The sequence below is a fragment of the Trachurus japonicus genome, chromosome 18 (genome assembly GCF_045865225.1).
Source record: "Trachurus japonicus isolate A0001 chromosome 18, Traja_1.0".
NCBI classification, from domain to species: domain Eukaryota; kingdom Metazoa; phylum Chordata; class Actinopteri; order Carangiformes; family Carangidae; genus Trachurus; species Trachurus japonicus.
The window spans coordinates 208,269-229,956 of record NC_140924.1 but is presented as its reverse complement, the minus strand read 5'-3'; the positions used below and the strand labels follow the sequence as shown (position 1 = coordinate 229,956).

Sequence of the window (21,688 nt, the reverse complement as noted above, 5' to 3'; positions counted from 1 at the left end):
ACTCACCTGTGACAGGTGTTTAGATAAAAACAGCTTCACTCTGAAAGAAAAAAGACCGGTTTTACACTTTATGATAATATTTCAACTTGCATCAATTTTACAAAAGCTGACGGACAGAAAACTTTTTTCAAATCATTTTATGCTAAATAATTGAATGATTTTCAAATTGTGTTTATTGTGCAAAACTGTTCTCGAAGTATGTGAATAATTTTAGCTGACATAAAATATCACTGGATTCAAAACTGTTACAACTTTTTTTTAAATGTAATATGTAAATCTTTATTGACAATGTCTTTGAAGATGTTTTATTCTTTTAATGATCTGAATTGATCTTTCAGTGGCCTGTATTATGTCATTTTGTTTCAGTAACATCTGGTGGGAATTTCTTCAATTTGGTACAAACATTGACTTGTAATGGAACTTTTACACTCTTCATTTTATATTATCCTGACAAACATGATGTAAGTCTCTGCCATGCCCCCTCGTTTGAATATAACAGATGGAAAATAAAAAGAGCTGGGACTGAATGTAGCATTTGAAAAAAAAAAAAAAAAGTGTCCATGAATTAAAAAATGTCTAAAGATTCTCCATCATTGTGGTTTTTTTACTCGTATACATGTATTTATAATCACATTCATGTTTAGTTCAGATTTGTGTCAGCAGGATCAGACATCCAAGTAGCGCCACTTGCTGGCCACATCTGGTACTACAACATGTTTAACACTGATCTGGAGTCAGGGCTTTTACTGTATAAAGTGTTGTTTATATTTATGTATGAAGGTGACGTCAGTTTTCAATCTAAACTGACTGGTTTAATTTCAATTCAATTCAATTCAATTCAATACAACCAACAGCTTTCTGAAACGACATTTAGAAACGCGATGAGACGTGTCCCTCCTCGGCTCCCGTCCTGCGCTGCCACCGCGCATGCGCAGTGAGGCGGCTGAGAGCTGGACGCAGCCGCATGAGCAGGAGCAGAAGGAGGAAAATAAAGTGAAACAGAACTAGAGGAAACGGCGGAGACAGAAGGAAAGAAGAGAGAGCGAGAGGCCGAAGGAGGAAAGAAGAGAGAGAAGAGAGGCCGAAGGAGGAGAGATGAACCAGCTGGAGCGGTAAGAGCCGCGCTGAGGCGGAGGAATACCGCAGAACGGCCGGTAAACCACCGCGGAGCTAACGGCTAACTGCTAGCATCACAGTCTAAACCTATGGTCTAAACTACTGGGAAGCTAACGGCTAACAGCTAGCATTACAGTCTAAACCTATGGTCTAAACTACTGGGGAGCTAACGGCTAACAGCTAGCATCACAGTCTAAACCTATGGTCTAAACTACTGGGAAGCTAACGGCTAACAGCTAGCATTACAGTCTAAACCTATGGTCTAAACTACTGGGGAGCTAACGGCTAACAGCTAGCATCACAGTCTAAACCTATGGTCTAAACTACTGGGAAGCTAACGGCTAACAGCTAGCATTACGGTCTAAACCTATGGTCTAAACTACTGGGAAGCTAACGGCTAACAGCTAGCATTACAGTCTAAACCTATGGTCTAAACTACTGGGGAGCTAACGGCTAACAGCTAGCATCACAGTCTAAACCTATGGTCTAAACTACTGGGAAGCTAACGGCTAACAGCTAGCATTACGGTCTAAACCTATGGTCTAAACTACTGGGGAGCTAACGGCTAACAGCTAGCATCACGGTCTAAACCTATGGTCTAAACTACTGGGAAGCTAACGGCTAACAGCTAGCATTACGGTCTAAACCTATGGTCTAAACTACTGGGAAGCTAACGGCTAACAGCTAGCATTACAGTCTAAACCTATGGTCTAAACTACTGGGGAGCTAACGGCTAACAGCTAGCATCACGGTCTAAACCTATGGTCTAAACTACTGGGAAGCTAACGGCTAACAGCTAGCATTACGGTCTAAACCTATCGTCTAAACTACTGGGAAGCTAACGGCTAACAGCTAGCATTACGGTCTAAACCTATGGTCTAAACTACTGGGAAGCTAACGGCTAACAGCTAGCATCACGGTCTAAACCTATGGTCTAAACTACTGGGGAGCTAACGGCTAACAGCTAGCATCACAGTCTAAACCTATGGTCTAAACTACTGGGGAGCTAACGGCTAACAGCTAGCATCACAGTCTAAACCTATGGTCTAAACTACAGGGGAGCTAACGGCTAACAGCTAGCATCACAGTCTAAACCTATGGTCTAAACTACTGGGGAGCTAACGGCTAACAGCTAGCATCACAGTCTAAACCTATGGTCTAAACTACTGGGAAGCTAACGGCTAACAGCTAGCATCACAGTCTAAACCTATGGTCTAAACTACTGGGGAGCTAACGGCTAACAGCTAGCATCACAGTCTAAACCTATGGTCTAAACTACTGGGGAGCTAACGGCTAACAGCTAGCATCACAGTCTAAACCTATGGTCTAAACTACAGGGGAGCTAACGGCTAACAGCTAGCATCACAGTCTAAACCTATGGTCTAAACTACTGGGGAGCTAACGGCTAACAGCTAGCATCACAGTCTAAACCTATGGTCTAAACTACTGGGAGCTAACGGCTAACAGCTAGCATCACAGTCTAAACCTATGGTCTAAACTACAGGGGAGCTAACGGCTAACAGCTAGCATCACAGTCTAAACCTATGGTCTAAACTACTGGGAAGCTAACGGCTAACAGCTAGCATCACAGTCTAAACCTATGGTCTAAACTACTGGGGAGCTAACGGCTAACAGCTAGCATCACAGTCTAAACTTATGGTCTAAACTACTGGGAAGCTAACGGCTAACAGCTAGCATCACAGTCTAAACCTATGGTCTAAACTACTGGGGAGCTAACGGCTAACAGCTAGCATCACAGTCTAAACCTATGGTCTAAACTACAGGGGAGCTAACGGCTAACAGCTAGCATCACAGTCTAAACCTATGGTCTAAACTACTGGGAAGCTAACGGCTAACAGCTAGCATCACAGTCTGATTCAGACTGTTAAACACAGCAGAGATAACTAGGTACTATTACTATTACTGCTCAGGTATTGATTATTGTTGTTGTGTCTGTTATTGATCAGGTATTGATTATTGTTGTTGTGTCTGTTATTGATCAGGTATTGATTATTGTTGTTGTGTCTGTTATTGATCAGGTATTGATTATTGTTGTTGTGTCTGTTATTGATCAGGTATTGATTATTGTTGTTGTGTCTGTTATTGATCAGGTATTGATTATTGTTGTTGTGTCTGTTATTGATCAGGTATTGATTATTGATCCATCGTGTCTGTTATTGATCAGGTATTGATTATTGTTGTTGTGTCTGTTATTGATCAGGTATTGATTATTGTTGTTGTGTCTGTTATTGATCAGGTATTGATTATTGTTGTTGTGTCTTATTGATCAGGTATTGATTATTGTTGTTGTGTCTGTTATTGATCAGGTATTGATTATTGATCCATCGTGTCTGTTATTGATCAGGTATTGATTATTGATCCATCGTGTCTGTTATTGATCAGGTATTGATTATTGTTGTTGTGTCTGTTATTGATCAGGTATTGATTATTGTTGTGTCTGTTATTGATCAGGTATTGATTATTGTTGTTGTGTCTGTTATTGATCAGGTATTGATTATTGTTGTTGTGTCTGTTATTGATCAGGTATTGATTATTGTTGTTGTGTCTTATTGATCAGGTATTGATTATTGTTGTTGTGTCTGTTATTGATCAGGTATTGATTATTGATCCATCGTGTCTGTTATTGATCAGGTATTGATTATTGTTGTTGTGTCTGTTATTGATCAGGTATTGATTATTGTTGTTGTGTCTCAGGCTCGAGGACCAGGAGTTAGACTGTTGCCTTGACGACAATGATGGGACCAACAACAACAACAACAACAACCAACGCAAGGTTTGACTGTTTACCACCTGTCTGTCTGACTACCTGTCTGTCTACCTGTCTGTGTCTCTACCTGTCTGTCTCTACCTACCTGTCTCTCTACCTACCTGTCTCTCTACCTGTCTGTGTCTCTACCTGTCTGTCTCTACCTACCTGTCTCTCTACCTACCTGTCTCTCTACCTGTCTGTCTCTACCTGTCTCTCTCTACCTACCTGTCTCTCTACCTGTCTGTCTGTCTCTACCTGTCTGTCTCTCTGACCACCTGTCTGTCCCTCCACCTGTCTCTCTGACCACCTGTCTGTCTGACCACCTGTCTGTCTGTCTCTACCTGTCTGTCTCTCTCTACCTACCTGTCTCTCTACCTGTCTGTCTGTCTCTACCTGTCTGTCTCTCTGACCACCTGTCTGTCTCTATAACCACCTGTCTGTCTGTCTGACCACCTGTCTGTCTGACCACCTGTCTGTCTGTCTCTACCTGTCTGTCTCTCTGACCACCTGTCTGTCCCTCCACCTGTCTCTCTGACCACCTGTCTGTCTGACCACCTGTCTGTCTGTCTGACTACCTGTCTGTCTCTCTGACCAGCTGTCTGTCTCTACCTGTCTGTCTCTCCGACCACCTGTCTGTCTCTCTGACCAGCTGTCTGTCTCTCTGACCACCTGTCTGTCTCTACCTGTCTGTCTCTCTGACCACCTGTCTGTCCCTCCACCTGTCTCTCTGACCACCTGTCTGTCTGACCACCTGTCTGTCTGTCTCTACCTGTCTGTCTCTCTGACCACCTGTCTGTCTGTCTCTACCTGTCTGTCTGTCTGACCACCTGTCTGTCTGTCTCTACCTGTCTGTCTCTCCGACCACCTGTCTGTCTCTCTGACCACCTGTCTGTCTCTCCGACCACCTGTCTGTCTCTCCGACCACCTGTCTGTCTCTCTGACCACCTGTCTGTCTCTCTGACCACCTGTCTGTCTCTCTGACCACCTGTCTGTCTCTATAACCACCTGTCTGTCTCTCCGACCACCTGTCTGTCTCTCTGACCACCTGTCTGTCTCTCCGACCACCTGTTTGTCTCTCTGACCACCTGTCTGTCTCTCTGACCACCTGTCTGTCTCTCTCCACCTGTCTGTCTCTCTGACCACCTGTCTGTCTCTCTGACCACCTGTCTGTCTCTCTGACCACCTGTCTGTCTCTCTCCACCTGTCTGTCTCTCTGACCACCTGTCTGTCTCTCTGACCACCTGTCTGTCTCTCCGACCACCTGTCTGTCTCTCTGACCACCTGTCTGTCTCTACCTGTCTGTCTCTCTGACCACCTGTCTGTCTCTCTGACCACCTGTCTGTCTCTATAACCACCTGTCTGTCTCTCCGACCACCTGTCTGTCTCTCCGACCACCTGTCTGTCTCTCCGACCACCTGTCTGTCTCTCCGACCACCTGTCTGTCTCTCCGACCACCTGTCTGTCTCTCTGACCACCTGTCTGTCTCTACCTGTCTGTCTCTATAACCACCTGTCTGTCTCTCTGACCACCTGTCTGTCTCTATAACCACCTGTCTGTCTCTCTGACCACCTGTCTGTCTCTCTGACCACCTGTCTGTCTCTACCTGTCTGTCTCTATAACCACCTGTCTGTCTCTCCGACCACCTGTCTGTCTCTCCGACCACCTGTCTGTCTCTCCGACCACCTGTCTGTCTCTCCGACCACCTGTCTGTCTCTCTGACCACCTGTCTGTCTCTACCTGTCTGTCTCTCTGACCACCTGTCTGTCTCTCCGACCACCTATCTGTCTCTCTGACCAGCTGTCTGTCTCTCTGACCACCTGTCTGTCTCTACCTGTCTGTCTCTCCGACCACCTGTCTGTCTCTCTGACCACCTGTCTGTCTCTACCTGTCTGTCTCTATAACCACCTGTCTGTCTCTCTGACCACCTGTCTGTCTCTATAACCACCTGTCTGTCTCTCTGACCACCTGTCTGTCTCTCTGACCACCTGTCTGTCTCTACCTGTCTGTCTCTGTAACCACCTGTCTGTCTCTCTGACCACCTGTCTGTCTCTATAACCACCTGTCTGTCTCTCTGACCACCTGTCTGTCTCTCTGACCACCTGTCTGTCTCTACCTGTCTGTCTCTATAACCACCTGTCTGTCTCTCTGACCACCTGTCTGTCTCTATAACCACCTGTCTGTCTCTCCGACCACCTGTCTGTCTCTCTGACCACCTGTCTGTCTCTCTGACCACCTGTCTGTCTCTCCGACCACCTGTCTGTCTCTCTGACCACCTGTCTGTCTCTACCTGTCTGTCTCTACCTGTCTGTCTCTACCTGTCTGTCTCTACCTGTCTGTCTCTACCTGTCTGTCTCACCTGTCTGTCTCTCACCTGTCTGTCTCTACCTGTCTGTCTCACCTGTCTGTCTCTACCTGTCTGTCTCACCTGTCTGTCTCTCACCTGTCTGTCTCTACCTGTCTGTCTCTACCTGTCTGTCTCTACCTGTCTGTCTCACCTGTCTGTCTCTCACCTGTCTGTCTCTACCTGTCTGTCTCTACCTGTCTGTCTCACCTGTCTGTCTCTACCTGTCTGTCTCTCACCTGTCTGTCTCTCCGACCACCTGTCTGTCTCTCCGACCACCTGTCTGTCTCTATAACCACCTGTCTGTCTCTCTGACCACCTGTCTGTCTCTCCGACCACCTGTCTGTCTCTCCGACCACCTGTCTGTCTCTATAACCACCTGTCTGTCTCTCCGACCACCTGTCTGTCTCTCTGACCACCTGTCTGTCTCTACCTGTCTGTCTCTCTGACCACCTGTCTGTCACTATAACCACCTGTCTGTCTCTATAACCACCTGTCTGTCTCTCCGACCACCTGTCTGTCTCTCTGACCACCTGTCTGTCTCTATAACCACCTGTCTGTCTCTCCGACCACCTGTCTGTCTCTCTGACCACCTGTCTGTCTCTACCTGTCTGTCTCTCTGACCACCTGTCTGTCTCTATAACCACCTGTCTGTCTCTATAACCACCTGTCTGTCTCTCCGACCACCTGTCTGTCTCTCTGACCACCTGTCTGTCTCTCCGACCACCTGTCTGTCTCTCCGACCACCTGTCTGTCTCTCTGACCACCTGTCTGTCTCTACCTGTCTGTCTCTCCGACCACCTGTCTGTCTCTCTGACCACCTGTCTGTCTCTCCGACCACCTGTCTGTCTCTATAACCACCTGTCTGTCTCTCCGACCACCTGTCTGTCTCTCTGACCAGCTGTCTGTCTCTCCGACCACCTGTCTGTCTCTCCGACCACCTGTCTGTCTCTATAACCACCTGTCTGTCTCTATAACCACCTGTCTGTCTCTCTGACCAGCTGTCTGTCTCTCCGACCACCTGTCTGTCTCTCCGACCACCTGTCTGTCTCTATAACCACCTGTCTGTCTCTCTGACCACCTGTCTGTCTCTCTGACCACCTGTCTGTCCCTCCACCTGTCTCTCTGACCACCTGTCTGTCTGACCACCTGTCTGTCTGTCTCTACCTGTCTGTCTCTCTGACCACCTGTCTGTCTGTCTCTACCTGTCTGTCTGTCTGACCACCTGTCTGTCTGTCTCTACCTGTCTGTCTCTCCGACCACCTGTCTGTCTCTCTGACCACCTGTCTGTCTCTCCGACCACCTGTCTGTCTCTCCGACCACCTGTCTGTCTCTCTGACCACCTGTCTGTCTCTCTGACCACCTGTCTGTCTCTCTGACCACCTGTCTGTCTCTATAACCACCTGTCTGTCTCTCCGACCACCTGTCTGTCTCTCTGACCACCTGTCTGTCTCTCCGACCACCTGTTTGTCTCTCTGACCACCTGTCTGTCTCTCTGACCACCTGTCTGTCTCTCTCCACCTGTCTGTCTCTCTGACCACCTGTCTGTCTCTCTGACCACCTGTCTGTCTCTCTCCACCTGTCTGTCTCTCTGACCACCTGTCTGTCTCTCTGACCACCTGTCTGTCTCTCCGACCACCTGTCTGTCTCTCTGACCACCTGTCTGTCTCTACCTGTCTGTCTCTCTGACCACCTGTCTGTCTCTCTGACCACCTGTCTGTCTCTATAACCACCTGTCTGTCTCTCCGACCACCTGTCTGTCTCTCCGACCACCTGTCTGTCTCTCCGACCACCTGTCTGTCTCTCCGACCACCTGTCTGTCTCTCTGACCACCTGTCTGTCTCTACCTGTCTGTCTCTCTGACCACCTGTCTGTCTCTACCTGTCTGTCTCTATAACCACCTGTCTGTCTCTCCGACCACCTGTCTGTCTCTCCGACCACCTGTCTGTCTCTCCGACCACCTGTCTGTCTCTCTGACCACCTGTCTGTCTCTACCTGTCTGTCTCTATAACCACCTGTCTGTCTCTCTGACCACCTGTCTGTCTCTATAACCACCTGTCTGTCTCTCTGACCACCTGTCTGTCTCTCTGACCACCTGTCTGTCTCTACCTGTCTGTCTCTCTGACCACCTGTCTGTCTCTCCGACCACCTATCTGTCTCTCTGACCAGCTGTCTGTCTCTCTGACCACCTGTCTGTCTCTACCTGTCTGTCTCTCCGACCACCTGTCTGTCTCTCTGACCACCTGTCTGTCTCTACCTGTCTGTCTCTATAACCACCTGTCTGTCTCTCTGACCACCTGTCTGTCTCTATAACCACCTGTCTGTCTCTCTGACCACCTGTCTGTCTCTCTGACCACCTGTCTGTCTCTACCTGTCTGTCTCTGTAACCACCTGTCTGTCTCTCTGACCACCTGTCTGTCTCTATAACCACCTGTCTGTCTCTCTGACCACCTGTCTGTCTCTCTGACCACCTGTCTGTCTCTACCTGTCTGTCTCTGTAACCACCTGTCTGTCTCTCTGACCACCTGTCTGTCTCTATAACCACCTGTCTGTCTCTCTGACCACCTGTCTGTCTCTCTGACCACCTGTCTGTCTCTACCTGTCTGTCTCTATAACCACCTGTCTGTCTCTCTGACCACCTGTCTGTCTCTATAACCACCTGTCTGTCTCTCCGACCACCTGTCTGTCTCTCTGACCACCTGTCTGTCTCTCTGACCACCTGTCTGTCTCTACCTGTCTGTCTCTCTGACCACCTGTCTGTCTCTATAACCACCTGTCTGTCTCTATAACCACCTGTCTGTCTCTCTGACCACCTGTCTGTCTCTCTGACCACCTGTCTGTCTCTATAACCACCTGTCTGTCTCTCCGACCACCTGTCTGTCTCTCTGACCACCTGTCTGTCTCTCTGACCACCTGTCTGTCTCTCCGACCACCTGTCTGTCTCTCCGACCACCTGTCTGTCTCTCTGACCACCTGTCTGTCTCTACCTGTCTGTCTCTCCGACCACCTGTCTGTCTCTCTGACCACCTGTCTGTCTCTCTGACCACCTGTCTGTCTCTATAACCACCTGTCTGTCTCTCCGACCACCTGTCTGTCTCTCTGACCAGCTGTCTGTCTCTCCGACCACCTGTCTGTCTCTCCGACCACCTGTCTGTCTCTATAACCACCTGTCTGTCTCTATAACCACCTGTCTGTCTCTCTGACCACCTGTCTGTCTCTCCGACCACCTGTCTGTCTCTCCGACCACCTGTCTGTCTCTATAACCACCTGTCTGTCTCTATAACCACCTGTCTGTCTCTCTGACCACCTGTCTGTCTCTCCGACCACCTGTCTGTCTCTCCGACCACCTGTCTGTCTCTATAACCACCTGTCTGTCTCTCTGACCACCTGTCTGTCTCTCCGACCACCTGTCTGTCTCTCCGACCACCTGTCTGTCTCTATAACCACCTGTCTGTCTCTCCGACCACCTGTCTGTCTCTCTGACCACCTGTCTGTCTCTACCTGTCTGTCTCTCCGACCACCTGTCTGTCTCTCCGACCACCTGTCTGTCTCTCCGACCACCTGTCTGTCTCTATAACCACCTGTCTGTCTCTATAACCACCTGTCTGTCTCTCTGACCACCTGTCTGTCTCTCCGACCACCTGTCTGTCTCTCCGACCACCTGTCTGTCTCTATAACCACCTGTCTGTCTCTATAACCACCTGTCTGTCTCTCTGACCACCTGTCTGTCTCTCCGACCACCTGTCTGTCTCTCCGACCACCTGTCTGTCTCTATAACCACCTGTCTGTCTCTCTGACCACCTGTCTGTCTCTCCGACCACCTGTCTGTCTCTCCGACCACCTGTCTGTCTCTATAACCACCTGTCTGTCTCTCCGACCACCTGTCTGTCTCTCTGACCACCTGTCTGTCTCTATAACCACCTGTCTGTCTCTCCGACCACCTGTCTGTCTCTCTGACCACCTGTCTGTCTCTCTGACCACCTGTCTGTCTCTCTGACCACCTGTCTGTCTCTATAACCACCTGTCTGTCTCTCCGACCACCTGTCTGTCTCTCTGACCACCTGTCTGTCTCTCCGACCACCTGTTTGTCTCTCTGACCACCTGTCTGTCTCTACCTGTCTGTCTCTATAACCACCTGTCTGTCTCTCCGACCACCTGTCTGTCTCTCCGACCACCTGTCTGTCTCTCCGACCACCTGTCTGTCTCTCCGACCACCTGTCTGTCTCTCCGACCACCTGTCTGTCTCTCTGACCACCTGTCTGTCTCTACCTGTCTGTCTCTATAACCACCTGTCTGTCTCTCTGACCACCTGTCTGTCTCTATAACCACCTGTCTGTCTCTCTGACCACCTGTCTGTCTCTCTGACCACCTGTCTGTCTCTACCTGTCTGTCTCTATAACCACCTGTCTGTCTCTCCGACCACCTGTCTGTCTCTCCGACCACCTGTCTGTCTCTCCGACCACCTGTCTGTCTCTCCGACCACCTGTCTGTCTCTCTGACCACCTGTCTGTCTCTACCTGTCTGTCTCTCTGACCACCTGTCTGTCTCTCCGACCACCTATCTGTCTCTCTGACCAGCTGTCTGTCTCTCTGACCACCTGTCTGTCTCTACCTGTCTGTCTCTCCGACCACCTGTCTGTCTCTCTGACCACCTGTCTGTCTCTACCTGTCTGTCTCTATAACCACCTGTCTGTCTCTCTGACCACCTGTCTGTCTCTATAACCACCTGTCTGTCTCTCTGACCACCTGTCTGTCTCTCTGACCACCTGTCTGTCTCTACCTGTCTGTCTCTGTAACCACCTGTCTGTCTCTCTGACCACCTGTCTGTCTCTATAACCACCTGTCTGTCTCTCTGACCACCTGTCTGTCTCTCTGACCACCTGTCTGTCTCTACCTGTCTGTCTCTATAACCACCTGTCTGTCTCTCTGACCACCTGTCTGTCTCTATAACCACCTGTCTGTCTCTCCGACCACCTGTCTGTCTCTCTGACCACCTGTCTGTCTCTCTGACCACCTGTCTGTCTCTCCGACCACCTGTCTGTCTCTCTGACCACCTGTCTGTCTCTACCTGTCTGTCTCTCTGACCACCTGTCTGTCTCTATAACCACCTGTCTGTCTCTATAACCACCTGTCTGTCTCTCTGACCACCTGTCTGTCTCTCTGACCACCTGTCTGTCTCTATAACCACCTGTCTGTCTCTCCGACCACCTGTCTGTCTCTCTGACCACCTGTCTGTCTCTCTGACCACCTGTCTGTCTCTCCGACCACCTGTCTGTCTCTCCGACCACCTGTCTGTCTCTCTGACCACCTGTCTGTCTCTACCTGTCTGTCTCTCCGACCACCTGTCTGTCTCTCTGACCACCTGTCTGTCTCTCTGACCACCTGTCTGTCTCTATAACCACCTGTCTGTCTCTCCGACCACCTGTCTGTCTCTCTGACCAGCTGTCTGTCTCTCCGACCACCTGTCTGTCTCTCCGACCACCTGTCTGTCTCTATAACCACCTGTCTGTCTCTATAACCACCTGTCTGTCTCTCTGACCACCTGTCTGTCTCTCCGACCACCTGTCTGTCTCTCTGACCACCTGTCTGTCTCTCTGACCACCTGTCTGTCTCTCCGACCACCTGTCTGTCTCTCTGACCACCTGTCTGTCTCTACCTGTCTGTCTCTCTGACCACCTGTCTGTCTCTCTGACCACCTGTCTGTCTCTATAACCACCTGTCTGTCTCTCCGACCACCTGTCTGTCTCTCCGACCACCTGTCTGTCTCTCCGACCACCTGTCTGTCTCTCTGACCACCTGTCTGTCTCTACCTGTCTGTCTCTCTGACCACCTGTCTGTCTCTACCTGTCTGTCTCTATAACCACCTGTCTGTCTCTCCGACCACCTGTCTGTCTCTCCGACCACCTGTCTGTCTCTCCGACCACCTGTCTGTCTCTCCGACCACCTGTCTGTCTCTCTGACCACCTGTCTGTCTCTACCTGTCTGTCTCTATAACCACCTGTCTGTCTCTCTGACCACCTGTCTGTCTCTATAACCACCTGTCTGTCTCTCTGACCACCTGTCTGTCTCTCTGACCACCTGTCTGTCTCTACCTGTCTGTCTCTCTGACCACCTGTCTGTCTCTCCGACCACCTATCTGTCTCTCTGACCAGCTGTCTGTCTCTCTGACCACCTGTCTGTCTCTACCTGTCTGTCTCTCCGACCACCTGTCTGTCTCTCTGACCACCTGTCTGTCTCTACCTGTCTGTCTCTATAACCACCTGTCTGTCTCTCTGACCACCTGTCTGTCTCTATAACCACCTGTCTGTCTCTCTGACCACCTGTCTGTCTCTCTGACCACCTGTCTGTCTCTACCTGTCTGTCTCTGTAACCACCTGTCTGTCTCTCTGACCACCTGTCTGTCTCTATAACCACCTGTCTGTCTCTCTGACCACCTGTCTGTCTCTCTGACCACCTGTCTGTCTCTACCTGTCTGTCTCTGTAACCACCTGTCTGTCTCTCTGACCACCTGTCTGTCTCTATAACCACCTGTCTGTCTCTCTGACCACCTGTCTGTCTCTCTGACCACCTGTCTGTCTCTACCTGTCTGTCTCTATAACCACCTGTCTGTCTCTCTGACCACCTGTCTGTCTCTATAACCACCTGTCTGTCTCTCCGACCACCTGTCTGTCTCTCTGACCACCTGTCTGTCTCTCTGACCACCTGTCTGTCTCTCCGACCACCTGTCTGTCTCTCTGACCACCTGTCTGTCTCTACCTGTCTGTCTCTCTGACCACCTGTCTGTCTCTATAACCACCTGTCTGTCTCTATAACCACCTGTCTGTCTCTCTGACCACCTGTCTGTCTCTCTGACCACCTGTCTGTCTCTATAACCACCTGTCTGTCTCTCCGACCACCTGTCTGTCTCTCTGACCACCTGTCTGTCTCTCTGACCACCTGTCTGTCTCTCCGACCACCTGTCTGTCTCTCCGACCACCTGTCTGTCTCTCTGACCACCTGTCTGTCTCTACCTGTCTGTCTCTCCGACCACCTGTCTGTCTCTCTGACCACCTGTCTGTCTCTCTGACCACCTGTCTGTCTCTATAACCACCTGTCTGTCTCTCCGACCACCTGTCTGTCTCTCTGACCAGCTGTCTGTCTCTCCGACCACCTGTCTGTCTCTCCGACCACCTGTCTGTCTCTATAACCACCTGTCTGTCTCTATAACCACCTGTCTGTCTCTCTGACCACCTGTCTGTCTCTCCGACCACCTGTCTGTCTCTCCGACCACCTGTCTGTCTCTATAACCACCTGTCTGTCTCTCTGACCACCTGTCTGTCTCTCCGACCACCTGTCTGTCTCTCCGACCACCTGTCTGTCTCTATAACCACCTGTCTGTCTCTCCGACCACCTGTCTGTCTCTCTGACCACCTGTCTGTCTCTACCTGTCTGTCTCTCTGACCACCTGTCTGTCTCTATAACCACCTGTCTGTCTCTATAACCACCTGTCTGTCTCTCTGACCACCTGTCTGTCTCTCTGACCACCTGTCTGTCTCTCCGACCACCTGTCTGTCTCTCCGACCACCTGTCTGTCTCTCTGACCACCTGTCTGTCTCTCTAGATGAGTCCTGGAGCAGGAGAACATCCTCTGCAGTACAACTACACGTTCTGGTACAGCAGGAGAACTCCCAGTCGACCGGCCAGTTCCCAGAGCTACGAGCAGAACATCCGGCAGATCGGCACCGTCGCCTCGGTAACCACACGGAGACACACAGACACACAGACACACACACACACACACACAGACACACACCCTGACGGTATCCGTGTGTGTGCAGGTGGAGCAGTTCTGGAGGTTCTACAGTCACCTGGTTCGACCCGGAGAGCTGAGCGGTCACAGCGACTTCCACCTGTTCAAGGAGGGAATCAAACCCATGTGGGAGGTAACGGTTACCACGGCAACAACCCTGTAGTAACAGAGTAATAACAGTGTAATAACAGAGTAATAACAGAGTAATACCCCTCCTCTCCACCAGGACGAGTCGAACCGCAGCGGAGGGAAGTGGATCATCCGGCTGAGGAAAGGACTGGCCAGCCGCTTCTGGGAAAACATCATCCTGGCCATGTTGGGAGAGCAGTTCATGGTGGGAGAGGAGATCTGTGGAGCAGTGGTGTCGATACGCTTCCAGGTACTACTACTACTACTACTACTACTATAACTACTACTACTGTAGTACTACTATAACTACTACTGTTAGTACTACTGTAGTTCTACTGTAACTACTGCTGTTAGTTCTGCTGTAAAACATCATCCTGGCCATGTTGGGAGAGCAGTTCATGGTGGGAGAGGAGATCTGTGGAGCAGTGGTGTCGATACGCTTCCAGGTACTACTGCTACTGCTGGAGTACTACTACTACTACTACTGTAGTACTACTATAACTAGTGTTAGTAGGCTACTACAGCAGCTGTAACTACTGCTGTTAGTTCTGCTGTAAAACATCATCCTGGCCATGTTGGGAGAGCAGTTCATGGTGGGAGAGGAGATCTGTGGAGCAGTGGTGTCGATACGCTTCCAGGTACTACTGCTACTACTGTAATACTACTACTACTGTAGTACTACTATAACTACTACTGTAGTACTACTATAACTACTACTGTTAGTACTACTGTAGTTCTACTGTAACTACTGCTGTTAGTTCTGCTGTAAAACATCATCCTGGCCATGTTGGGAGAGCAGTTCATGGTGGGAGAGGAGATCTGTGGAGCAGTGGTGTCGATACGCTTCCAGGTACTACTGCTACTACTACTACTACTATAACTACTACTATAACTACTGTAACTACTACTACAGCAGCTACTATAACTACTACTATAACTAGTGTTAGTAGGCTACTACAGCAGCTGTAACTACTGCTGTTAGTTCTGCTGTAAAACATCATCCTGGCCATGTTGGGAGAGCAGTTCATGGTGGGAGAGGAGATCTGTGGAGCAGTGGTGTCGATACGCTTCCAGGTACTACTACTACTACTACTACTACTATAACTACTACTATAACTACTGTAACTACTACTACAGCAGCTACTATAACTACTACTATAACTAGTGTTAGTAGGCTACTACAGCAGCTGTAACTACTGCTGTTAGTTCTGCTGTAAAACATCATCCTGGCCATGTTGGGAGAGCAGTTCATGGTGGGAGAGGAGATCTGTGGAGCAGTGGTGTCGATACGCTTCCAGGTACTACTGCTACTGCTGGAGTACTACTGTAATACTACTGTAGTACTACTGTAACTACTACTATAACTACTAGTGTTAGTACTACAGCAGCTACTGTAACTACTGCTGTTAGTTCTGCTGTTGGGAGAGCAGCAGCAGCAGACTAACTAATGCTACTGATACAGCTGTTAGGTTTGTGTCCGTAGGCTCCAGAGCCCCGAGGCAGCGCTGCTCTTCTGTCCAATACACACAGGAAGCTTCACTTTACATTCAGACTAACTAATGCTACTGATACAGCTGTTAGATTTCATCACTGAGACCAACATTTATCTCCTAGAAATAATTTAACCAGCCGGTGGTAAACCTCTAAAAACCTGCGGGTAAGTTAATTAGCGATGGTTTTCTCCCCCGGGATGAGGACGGAGGTTGGCCGGCCGAGCAGCTCTGCAGACCGGCTGCTGTCTCTGTGATGTCCCGGTCGCTGCAGAGCTTCACTTCTCTGAAAAACATCGGAGCAAACTTCTAAACAGCCGTCGTTTGGATCAACTGGCCGTAGATTTGGGATCTAAACAGTTACTTTCTCTCATGAAAACATATTAAAACTTAAAGGGACAATGAGGAGTTTTGTAAAAGCGAAGTGTTTTCTCACTACATTTATGAGCCTCCGCACCGTGAAATTCTTTGACCGGCGCAAGACAGACTCATGTTTTCATTCATCAAGAATTAAAGTCAGAGGTTGGAAGACGATCACATACCGTCGTAGTTCCCACCATAAACGGAGATTCATACGGCGGCGTTATTCTCATGACTCGCCACGAAACCGAAAGTAAAGAAACGCTGGTCGGCTCGCCCAGCATTTCCACCACCACTAATAATAACAAAATAACCATAGAGACAAAACCATAGATTTATCTAAAATGGACCATTAACAAGTGGTAACGGAGATTCATCCACATTAATATCAGACTTTTTATAACCAGATACAAACTCCTGGTTGTCCCTTTAATAAAGTTACATAATAACAGCGCTAAATAAAACAGCTGTTCACCTGTTTTACAGCTTCCGCTACCAGTTGCTGCAAAATGCATTCTGGGAAACTTGAATACTGCATACTGCGGTGTGAATGGTATGATGCTGGGTAAAGACCTCAAAGACAAACTGTCGGTCAACATGGACGTCTACCTACCCGTCTACCTACCCGTCTGTCTCTCTACTCGTCTGTCTCTCTACCCGTCTGTCTACCTACCCGTCTGTCTCTCTACCCGTCTGTCTCTCTACTCGTCTGTCTCTCTACCCGTCTGTCTACCTACCCGTCTGTCTCTCTACCCGTCTGTCTCTCTACCCGTCTGTCTCTCTACCCTAACACTAATAAACTCACCTTGTTACTGTTGGAGCCGTTGATGCAACAAACTTTCTTCTCTTTGGTTCCTCAGGCAATATCGTCCGGCTGCGGACACAAATGGGCGTTACTGTCGCCCCGTTGTCGAGGCCAGGAACGCCCCCCCCCCCCCTCTCCCCTTCTTCTTCGTCTACCCGCGCTTGTCAACATCCGGGGGTTAATAGCTGGGTTAACATAGCCACATCCGCTGGTCAGTTTATACGACAGGTAGCGTAGAGCTACCATTAGTAAGCTAAGCAAGATAAAGAACGTTAATTTTAATTTAATCTTTCGTTTGATTTACATAGTCAGTTTGATTACGATCGAGATTTTTTTTTAACTTGATTTAACCTAATGGATTAAATTGACCGAATCTGTTCCCTTCGTCTTGACTAGGCTACTCGTTCTGTCCTCTTTTGATCCTCCTCCATGTTTTTCTTTCCTTTCCTTCATCCTTCCTTTTGACCCATCTGTTCAACTATCTTACCTCCATTTACCTTCCTTTCCTCCCAGGTTGGCATTTCAGTCTTTCCAGCTCACATTCGGATTTCTGTACACACGTTAGGCTGCAGAGCCTCCAGACAGGGCTGCTGTGTCCATAACGCTGCACACATGAAGCTTCACTTTTCATTCAAATAAACTAATGCAACTGCCACAATAAGATTTCATCAATGAAACCAGCATTTATCTCCTAAAAAGAGTTAAACCAGCCGGTGGTTTACCTCTAAAAACCTACGGATAAGTTCATTAACAGTCGTTTTCCCCCCGCGAGGTGACGGAGTAGTCTGGCCGGTCGAGCACGTCAGGAGACGGGGTTGCTGCCTCTGTGATGTCCCGGTCACAGCTCATATTTATCCAATATTTATTTTATCCAAACGACGGCTGTTTAGAAGTTAACCTCGAAGCGAAGCTCCAGGTCCGAGCAGTGACCGCGGCATCACAGAGGCAGCAGCCCGGCTCCTGACGTGCTCCGCCGGCCAGCCTGCAATCGTCACCCCGGGGAGAAAACGACCGCTAATTAACTTACCCGATGGCTTTTAGAGGTTTACCACCGGCTGCTTAAACTTCTTTTAGGGAATAAATGTTGGTCTCTTTGATGAAATCTAACAACTGTGGCAGTAGCAGAAGTTTGTTTGAATAAAAAACCATGGTTGGACAGTAGCAGTGCTGCCTTGGGGTCAGTCTACGCACAGAAAACACCACATTTACATAAATAAATAAATACTTTAAAACGAGCCAGGCCTGTCTCAGAGCTGGCAAGACTCTCCGGTGGCATATTGAACGATTAAATGCCGTTAACGGGACGAGAGCAGTCAAAACGGCAGCTCCAAGCTAGCTACAGCGAGGGTAGGTTCATTTCCTGTTTACAAAGTAAAAGCACCTAAGCGATAAAAGGCAACGGGTATTTTATTTTGTGAAAATAACCGGAAGTGCGTTGCTCACTACGGCTAGTTTTACTAGCGCCAGAGAACGCCGACTTCGTCGGAACAAATTTGTAAACAGCGGGTATTTTGTCAGATTTTCAACACGTTGGGGATCTAAACGACCACTGTTTCAAATGTTGCTAAAGTTATATATTTACAGAGTTTAGCAGCAGCTAGCCGCTCGCTAGAATGCTACTTCAACCGGAAGTACGTCACATGAAAGGCTACCAGCCAGGAACGCCCATAGGCCCCTGTCCACAGCCAGACCCTTCTCTCCTCAGGAGGATTGATAAGAGAATAGTCTGTCTCTACCTGTCTCTCACCTGTCTGTCTGTCTCACCTGTCTGTCTGTCTCACCTGTCTCTACCTGTCTGTCTGTCTCACCTGTCTGTCTCTCACCTGTCTGTCTGTCAGGAGGACATCTTGTCCATCTGGAACCGAACGTCCAACGACCAGACGACGACGTCGAGGATCAGAGACACTCTGAGACGAGTCCTGAACCTTCCAGCCAACACCATCATGGAGTACAAGACGCACAACGACAGCCTCAGGTACCGCGGTTACCACCGTTACCACGGTTACCACCGATACCACGGTTACCACCGATACTGCCGGACTCTGCTGTACTTCACTCCAATAAGCAGAGTTTATTCTTTTTATTTTTTTTGGCGTTTTTGCCTTTACTCGATAGCACACAGTCCAGATAGACAGGAGAGGGGGAGGACATGCAGGGTTCATCTTCAACATGTCAATTACACTACTTTAACATCGTAAAAACATCAGCTGTCTGTTGCTACGGACTGCAACAGTCCGTTGTCATGGATACATGACAACAACTTCCATTCATACCAGTCATACGTGCCTGAGGCGGAGTGATAGCCATCTGGTTTCAGCACAAACATCTGGTTTCAGCACAAACATCTGGTTTCAGCACAGACATTGTGCTGAAACCAGATGATTGTGCTGAAACCAGATGTTTGTGCTGAAACCAGATGTTTGTGCTGAAACCAGATGTTTGTGCTGAAACCAGATGTTTGTGCTGAAACCAGATGTTTGTGCTGAAACCAGATGTTTGTGCTGAAACCAGATGTCTGTGCTGAAACCAGATGTCTGTGCTGAAACCAGATGTTTGTGCTGAAACCAGATGTTTGTGCTGAAACCAGATGTTTGTGCTGAAACCAGATGTTTGTGCTGAAACCAGATGTCTGTGCTGAAACCAGATGTCTGTGCTGAAACCAGATGTTTGTGCTGAAACCAGATGTCTGTGCTGAAACCAGATGTCTGTGCTGAAACCAGATGTTTGTGCTGAAACCAGATGTTTGTGCTGAAACCAGATGTTTGTGCTGAAACCAGATGTCTGTGCTGAAACCAGATGTTTGTGCTGAAACCAGATGTTTGTGCTGAAACCAGATGTTTGTGTGTGTTTGTGTTTCAGGGACAACTCCAGCTTCAGAAACACAAAGATTTCTCTCTGAAGACGCCGTCAGCTCCTCGGACCAATCAGGACACAGATTGGCTACTTGAAGAGTGCGTGTGCGTGTGTGTATGTGTGTATGTGTGTATGTGTGCGTGCGTGCGCGTGTGTGTCTGTGTGTGTGTTTTGACAATGGACCAATAAACTGACTGAACCAAAGTTGTTTCCTTCTTTTATTACATTGTGTGTGTTTTATTACAGTGTGTGTGCGTGTGTTTTATTACAGTGTGTGTGTGTGTGCGTGCGTGTCTGTGTGCGTAGTCATGACAACTGAAACCAGTCAGGTGAACAGAAAGCGTTCAGGTGAGTTGAACTCACTGTGACATCATCACTGATCAAATTAAAGTCTTAATGAACTCCTGATGACATCACTGGTTTCAGGACAAGTCACCACTACAACATCCACAGCTGTGTGTGTGAGTGTGTGTGTGTGTGTGTGTGTGTGAGTGACCCTGTGTGTCTCAGTGTGTGTGTGTGTGTGTGTGTGTGTGTGACCCATCTGGCCGCGGCCCACCGCCCCGGTCCTTACGGTCCGTTAATCCGGTCTAATCCTTCCTCTATTCCTGGCCCCAGACCAGCTGGGACTGTGATCCCTGAGCCTGGACCTAATCCAGACCGGATTAACGGGGTTAGGGGTGAGGGACCGAGGAACTGAGCAGAGGAAACCCCTAACTGATGGAGCGATGGAGCGAGGACCCTCTAGCCTACTTCCATGTTTCCCACATTCTCTGTTATAACCTGTTTTCTTGTCTGTAACAACATCTCTGTCCCGTCTGTCCGTCCTGGGTGATGATCCCTCCTCTGTTGCTCACCCTGAGCTTTCTCCTGGTTTTCCCTGTTAAAAGGGTTTTCCATGGAGTTTTTCCTCAGTGGATGTGAGGGTCTAAGGACAGAGGATGTTGTTATGATGGGATGTAAAGCCCTTTGAGACAAACTGGTGGTAACAACGGGCTATACTAACCCTAACCCAAATTACCTTGCCTTGCCTTGTCTACTTAAATAGCCTGTTATTACTGCTAGTAGTGTTTAACTACTACTTAAATAGTCTGTTATTACTGCTAGTAGTGTTTAGCTACTTAAATAGTCTGTTATTACTGCTAGTAGTGTTTAGCTACTACTTAAATAGTCTGTTATTACTGCTAGTAGTGTTTAGCTACTTAAATAGTCTGTTATTACTGCTAGTAGTGTTTAGCTACTACTTAAATAGCCTGTTATTACTGCTAGTAGTGTTTAACTACTACTTAAATAGTCTGTTATTACTGCTAGTAGTGTTTAGCTACTTAAATAGTCTGTTATTACTGCTAGTAGTGTTTAGCTACTACTTAAATAGTCTGTTATTACTGCTAGTAGTGTTTAGCTACTTAAATAGTCTGTTATTACTGCTAGTAGTGTTTAGCTACTTAAATAGCCTGTTATTACTGCTAGTAGTGTTTAGCTACTACTTAAATAGCCTGTTATTACTGCTAGTAGTGTTTAGCTACTACTTAAATAGCCTGTTATTACTGCTAGTAGTGTTTAGCTACTTAAATAGCCTGTTATTACTGCTAGTAGTGTTTAGCTACTACTTAAATAGCCTGTTATTACTGCTAGTAGTGTTTAGCTACTACTTAAATAGCCTGTTATTACTGCTAGTAGTGTTTAGCTACTACTTAAATAGCCTGTTATTACTGCTAGTAGTGTTTAGCTACTTAAATAGCCTGTTATTACTGCTAGTAGTGTTTAGCTACTACTTAAATAGCCTGTTATTACTGCTAGTAGTGTTTAGCTACTACTTAAATAGCCTGTTATTACTGCTAGTAGTGTTTAGCTACTACTTAAATAGCCTGTTATTACTGCTAGTAGTGTTTAGCTACTTAAATAGTCTGTTATTACTGCTAGTAGTGTTTAGCTACTACTTAAATAGCCTGTTATTACTGCTAGTAGTGTTTAGCTACTACTTAAATAGTCTGTTATTACTGCTAGTAGTGTTTAGCTACTACTTAAATAGCCTG

General features: G+C 48.1%; 1 protein-coding gene across 1 annotated transcript; it reads left to right on the top strand.

Annotated features, from left to right (window-relative positions):
- Positions 1-917: 917 nt before the first annotated feature.
- eif4e2rs1 (eukaryotic translation initiation factor 4E family member 2 related sequence 1) lies at positions 918-19,860 on the top strand. The gene is made up of 7 exons (XM_085760020.1): positions 918-1,112; positions 3,832-3,910; positions 13,827-13,958; positions 14,044-14,148; positions 14,242-14,394; positions 18,638-18,774; positions 19,659-19,860. Exons 1-7 carry the CDS (start codon positions 1,096-1,098, stop codon positions 19,696-19,698), a joined length of 663 nt encoding a protein of 220 aa, XP_085616146.1. The 5' UTR covers positions 918-1,095; the 3' UTR covers positions 19,699-19,860.
- Positions 19,861-21,688: the final 1,828 nt, after the last annotated feature.